A 6,892-nucleotide genomic window follows, 5' to 3' on the forward strand; every position below is an offset into this window, starting at 1 on the left:
GGGCGGCAGCCCCATTTCCTTCCTTGCCCTCGCCCCCACCCTGCTCAGGCCGGCCCTCCGCACCCCAGAATAGGTTTGTTATCTCCCCAACCCCCCTCTTCACCATACTGCGTGAATTCACCCTCAGTCCTGAGGCCTAGGGCTCCTGGTTTCCTCTCCCATTCTGGTGTCCCTAGGAGCTCAACTCTATAGCACGACAAAAATCCCCCGGGGTGGGAGAGGTGGCTGGGTCAAACTTCTGTCTCAAACCAGGATAGTGTGAAGAAGTGCTAAGTAAAGAATACCTGTGGAAAAGGAGATTTCGAATTCGCGGAGGAAAAGCCTGGAGCGTTACCTGTTGTCGCTCGCGGTTTCCACAGCCTCCCCATGCACAGCTTCCTCCTGGTACTGGTCCGGCTCTAACTGTTGTCCCCTCCTCAGGAAGCGTGTTCCCCCAACAATGGGCCCTCCCTTCTCCTAGTCCCCACTGAGCCTGCCCTGAGGGCCCCACCCCCAGCCTTACCTCCTTGGGCTTAGGTATTTTCATGTAGATACTAGAATACGATTCAACACGTAGTGACTATCAGATCAATAATTATTTTCTGAGCAAATAATAAATCACATTGGATTAAGTTGTGATTAATGAGTCACCACTACTGTTTATTCTAATAACATAAACTAGGCAATGGCACCCCACTCCAGTACTCTTGCCTGGAAAATCCCATGGATGGAGGAGTCTGGTAGGCTGCAGTCCATGGGGTCGCTAAGGGTCGGACACGACTGAGCGACTTCACTTTCACTTTTCACTTTCATGCATTGGAGAAGGAAATGGCAACCCACTCCAGTGTTCTTGCCTGGAGAATCCCAGGGACGGGGGAGCCTGGTGGGCTGCCGTCTATGGGGTCGCACAGAGTCGGACAGGACTGAAGCGACTTAGCAGCAGGAGCAGCAGGCTTATAAAGTACCAGACACTGTGGTAGGTGATGGAGATGAAATCATGGATATAATACAGTCTGTGCAGTCTGGAGTCGGTTAATGGATATGATCTCCCTTCTACAGAGTTTTTGTCTTAGTAGCCCAGTGTTTAATGGCATGGGTTTTAGTGGGTCCAAGCCCCAACTCTTCTATTTACCAAGGGGGTGATCAGTGAGCAGATTCTAAATTATACCTGCTTCAGTCTTTTTGTAAAAACAGACAGTAGTTAATGCGTACTTTACGGGCTTTCTTGCTGTCTATGGGGTCGCACAGAGTAGGACACGACTGAAGTGACTTAGCAGCAGCTCATAAAGAAACTGCCCATCCCTGACTTGGGAAGATCCTCTGGAGAAGGTAATGGTTACCTGCTCCAGTATTCTTGTCTGGAGAATTCCATGGACAGAGGAGCCTGGTGGGAGACAGCCCATGGGGTTGCAGAGTTGGACAGGACTGAATGACTAACACTGTAGGCTAAGGCCTACTTTATAGGGCTGTTGTAATGTTTAAATGAAATGATGTACTTTAAAAGTGTTTAATGTACTTTGTGCCAAAGGTTAAGTATTAAAAGTATTAATTATTATAATTAAAAAAAATTGATAACCATTTGAAAGTGTATCCACTGCCATCTTTTCCCTGTCTACTTTTTTTTTTTTGAGTGGGAGAGGGAAGATTTATTAATTTGATTTTTCTATGAACAAAATTGGCAAGCAGAAAAATGTAAAGTGTAGCAGGATAAATAATACATTATTATCTGAAAGGTATTATAGCATGGTGGCAACAGAACTAGATCAAAGTGGGAAAAATGTGGGTGGTGATAGGGAACCTCTTCATGCTGCTGACCAGCTGGTAATCTTGGAAAGATTGGGATTCCCAAGTCTTTTTTTTCTCACTTTAAAATAAGGAAAGTGGACTAAATAACAGATAAAATTTTAAGGTTTTAAATTTGTCTTATGATAAAACATAGCTCATCAAAATGTTTTGAAAATGTTATCTTCTCATGTTCTTTACTGTATTGATTTCACAAAATTCACATACACAAACACACACATAGTTTAATTTTTAGAGATCTTACAAGAGATGAAACTTCTGACTATCCAAGAGGCTTTCCTTGACATTAGTAACAACACAAAGGGATATTGAAAATGGCCCTTTGAATTGCTGATTCAAAATAATTGTTGTTTTGTTAGTCACTCAATTTTGTTTGACTCTTTGTACCAGGCTCCTCAGTTCATGGGGTTCTCCAGGCAAGAATACTGGAGTGGGTTGCCATTTCCTTCTCCAGGGGATCTTCTGGACCCAGAGATCAAACCCAGGTCTCCTGTATTGCATGCAGATTCTTTACCACTGAGCCATGAAGGAATCCAATTCAAAATAATAAGTATGCAAATAATGTTCTGTGTTACTTATATTATTTATTGAGATGAACCCACTTTAAGACCCTCCTAAAATGTTATCTTCTCCATGAGGCATTCACTGATTTTATCAATCATCAATGACTTACTTTTCCTTGTTCTATGCTTTTATTACTTTTTTTCCATTACTTTGGATCATACTGGCCTTCTTTGGTATTTGTTAGGGCTGTTTGAATTGATATCTTATCTTTGCTGCTGCACTGTCTGCTCCTTGGAGAAAGAAACTCTGTGTTTGTGTGTGTATAATATTATATGTATGTATTTCTGTATTGTGCCAGCTTAGTTAGGATAAATAGATGAACCAACATGCCAGAAACAAATCATGAAAACCTGGCTTGATTCTTCTAGTTTGAAATGAGTCACAAGCTTCTCTTCCAGTTTGTATATGTTAGCATTTTTTTTTTTTTGGAAAAAAATCCTGGTGAGTTAAAAATATATCTGTGGATGAGAAACTATATGAACTGCCCATGATTTCATTTAAAAAGGAAATGCCTTTCACGCTTGTATTCATCAATACCATCTGACTGAGAAACAGAAAGGACTCACTGAACATTTGCTCAGAAACTGCCTGGAAAACCATAAGAGAGAAATTAACTTACATTATTATAAATGGTAACAAAGGGAGTAGAAAGAAACTAATGTTTGAATCTATTAAAAAGTGCCTTGATTTGGAAAATAAATGCAACTGAAGAAAATTGGAAGTTACCAATTAATGTATGTAAGGATCTTAAGATGAATGATACATTGATGTTTTTCTTATAGCAGACAACTTCATTTATTAATCCATTTTAAAATATTTAAGTTCTTTCAAGGTATCAGCTACTAAGAGTCTAGGTGCTAGGGAGAGCAAGACAAATAAGACATTCTCCTTCTGCTTCAGAGCTTATAGTTTTATAAGACGGCTTTTTTAAGATCATCAGCACTAACTCATCTATTTGTTAAAAAAAAAACAAAAACATGTTGAGCACCAACCATGTTTGAGGATCTATGAGAATACTAGGAATAAACAAAACAGACATGGCTCCTGACCCCAGGGGACTTACAGTGTAGAGAGGAAAATAGATAATCAACAAGTAAAGAGAAGAAGTGTTCGCTCAGTCGTGTCCGACTCTGCGACCCCATGGACTGTAGCCTACAATGCTCCTCTGTCCATGGGATTATCCAGGCAAGAGTACTGGAGTGGGTTGCCATTTCCTTCAACAAGTAAATAAATGATAAATAAAAATTATAATAAGTGGAAGGAAAGAAACACAAATCCATGATTTTGATTTAAAAAGTGAACGGAAGTTGCATTAAATATAGTGCATTATCATGGAGAATGTCTCAGAGCAGATAAGATGGAACTAAGCCCTGAGGGATACATCAGAATGTTAGCTGGGGGCAACAGATAGATGCTGGGGTTGCTTTTATTTGCCCCTCCTGCACTCTTGGCACACTTCTCCATGCTGTTATCTCTGTATTTATCTGATTCCCATATTTCACTATCTGCTACTGAACCATCTTGTCCTGTCTTCAACTACAACTTTAGGTCCCAGTTCTGTGATTCCCTGGTTTTCAGCATTATTTTCAATAATTGGGTAAAAGACACTCTGTACAGGGTGTGTATAGGGTCTATGACCCCATTGAACTATGTTGGTTGGACCTCTCTCCTTCTCCATGTAGAGAGAAGGATTTGGGCATGACTCCAGGATAAATCCTAAACCATGGAATATTTGGACTACTTTTCTTGAAACAATTATCCTTATATATGTAAATATTCCATCTTTCAACAGGCTTCTGTTAAAACTAGAATCACATTGCTAACTGGGTAGAATTTGCCTTTTTGGTTGAGGACAGAAAGTACAAATATTCTATTTACTCAGAAGAAACCAATACAGTTTAGACATGAGCATATGATAAAGGTGACTTATTTTTTGTGAAAATTAATGAATCTAGCCAACTCTTGGTAGCTTGGTCTTCCATAGTTGGTTGGAGGTGACTATGGGGGTACTCTCAGTAGAAGTCAGATTTTTTTTTCTCAAATACAATTTTAAGTCTGCACAGGTACATAAACAAGTGATCCATGATGGCTTTAATGTCATAGCATGAATATTTAAAATGGATAACCAGTAAGGACCTACTGTGTAGCACAGGGAACTATGCTCAATGTTATGTGGCAGCCTGGATAGGAGGGGAGTTTGGGGGAGAGTGGATACATGAATATGTATGGCTGAATCCCTTTGCTGTTCACCTGAGATTATCACAACATTGTTTGTTAATTGGCTATACCCCAATACAAAATAAAAACTTAAAAAAAGATAATATGTCATGAGTTTAATGGCTTAAGTCTAGAATATTCCTTTGCTCCTGAGAACATCAACTTTTTCATAACATACCTTCTTAGTGATAACTTGATTGTGGGTCAAGGGAATAAATAAACTGTTAGGTATCCATGGGGTTGCAAAGAGCTGGACACAACTGAGCAACTAAGCACAGCACAACACATCTTCAATCCTGGCTTTGCACCTATGAGCTGTGTGATTCTAGGCAACTCAGTTTCTCTCTCTACCCCTTAGTTTTATAATTTTCAAATGAGAACAAACTTCTGAAGATCAGGGAAGGGATAAAATGAAATATTATATCTTATCAGGGCAGGCTTAGAGTAGGCCACAGGTATTTGTCGAATGACTTGGTGAATCAATGAACAATGTTAGTTTCTGAATCAATAAACTATTGTGGTGTAATAAACTACTCTAAAGCTTAGTGGTTTGAAACAAACATTTATTTACGTAATGCTATTTCAGCTCAGAAATTTAGACTGAGCTCAGTGAGCAGTTTTTCTGGTCTTGCCTGGGTTTGCTTATGAACTTTGGGTCAGCTGTGGATCAAGGAAGTGCGGTAAGTGGCTTTGTTGGTCATGATTGGGCTCTCGCATCCTGGGATAGGAGTTGGGATGACTTTTCACTCTGTCACTTGGTCTCTCATCCTCAAGCAGGCTTAGTCAGGCTTGTTCTTAGGGAGTGTCAGGTTTTCAGGACAGAAGCAGCGGTATGCAAGGCTGTCTAGAGGGCAAGGCTCAACACTGCCCCCGGTGACTTCCGCACCATTATATTGGGCAAAGTGCATTACAGGGCCACCCAGATAGAAGTAGTGAAGGAACAGATTCCGCTTCTTGATGACACCAATTTTGAACAGGATAAATACAGGGAAGGTAATATTGTCATTTTGCAAAAAAAAAAAAAAAAAAAAAAAAAGAGATTATCTTTAGGTACGCCTGTCAAAATAATATTGTTACAGAATGCATACTTCAGTAAAGGGGAAAAAATGGCCTGTTGTATATAATGGTTAAGTATAAACCCAATAAAATTTGGAGGACATCTGACAAATGATGTTTGTGTTAGAAAAATTGAAATTTGGTCATTAGTTCTAACAGTGGTTAGATAGCAATGTCTTTTGAGACAACTCCTAGTTTTAATCATCCATATACAGGTGTTTATGTATTCTCCTAGGAAGTTATAAATAATCAAGCAATATTAAAAAGAAATGGAGAAAATGAAGAGGCAGGCGATTCTTAAAACAGAGGTAAATGGGATGTCCTCCACACTCTTGCCTTCCACCAAGGGAGTCATTAGCAGCCTTGCCATTGGGAACTCCAGAAAGGATTCATGAGTAAAAAACAAAACAAATAATAAAAAAACTAACTCACTGAAGCTAGATATATATATATAGGCAATATAGGTAACTATACCTATACTTATACCATAGCAGGGTAACTATAAACATTAGAGATAGAACATTCTTCTCGAAAAGAAACTGAGTCAGGTCAGAAAAGAAATCAATATTACTCTATGAGTCTGGACCTTTAATGAAAGTCCTCCTTTTTCGTCACCATTTTATTTGTCTTTGTTTAGTAAATCCTCAGATAATTACCTTCTTACAATCTCTTTAATAACTCCTTTCTACTATACTCAATTTGTGCCCAGTAAACTTAAGAAGAGGGGCTTCCCTGGTGGCGCAGACTATAAAGAATCTGCTTGCAAAGCAGGAGACCTGGGTTTGATCCCTGGGTTGGGAAGATCCCCTGGAGAAGGGAATGGTAACCCACTCCAGTATTCTTGCCTGGAGAATTCCATGGACAGAGGAGCCTGGCAGGCTATAGTCCATGGTGTTGCAAAGAGTTGGACATGACTGAGCAACTAATACTTCACTACTTCACTTCAACCTTAAGAAGAGGATGGGTGTTTGCTATGATCAGTGCATTCTGTTGGCAAAACTCTGTTAGCCTTTGCCGTGTTTCATTTTTTTACTCCAAGGCCGAGCTTGCCTGTTACCCCAGGGTGTCTGTCACCCTCTTCCAACAACACAAGAGAAGACTCCACACATGGACATCACCAGATGGTCAATGCTGAAATCAGACTGATTACATTCTTTGCAGCTGAAGTTGGAGAAGCTCTATACAGTTAGGAAAAGCAAGACAGGGAGCTGACTGTGGCTCAGATCATGATCTCATTATTGCAAAATTCAGACTTAAATCGAAGAAAGTATGG

General features: G+C 39.8%; 1 protein-coding gene across 3 annotated transcripts in view; it reads right to left on the bottom strand.

Annotated features, from left to right (window-relative positions):
- CCDC152 (coiled-coil domain containing 152) overlaps positions 1-431 on the bottom strand; it is a 39,976-nt gene extending 39,545 nt beyond the window's left edge. For 2 of the 3 annotated variants that reach the window (XM_055554871.1, XM_055554869.1), the window contains exon 1: positions 335-431. In XM_055554871.1, coding sequence (XP_055410846.1) covers positions 335-368 — 34 coding nt within the window. In that variant the 5' untranslated portion in view covers positions 369-431. Of the gene's footprint in view, positions 1-284 lie in introns of all 3 variants that reach the window. The other variant, XM_055554870.1, reaches the window with a different exon arrangement.
- Between the last annotated feature and the right edge of the window lie 6,461 nt (positions 432-6,892).

This window comes from Bubalus kerabau, chromosome 18, assembly GCF_029407905.1.
Source record: "Bubalus kerabau isolate K-KA32 ecotype Philippines breed swamp buffalo chromosome 18, PCC_UOA_SB_1v2, whole genome shotgun sequence".
Lineage (NCBI taxonomy): Eukaryota > Metazoa > Chordata > Mammalia > Artiodactyla > Bovidae > Bubalus > Bubalus kerabau.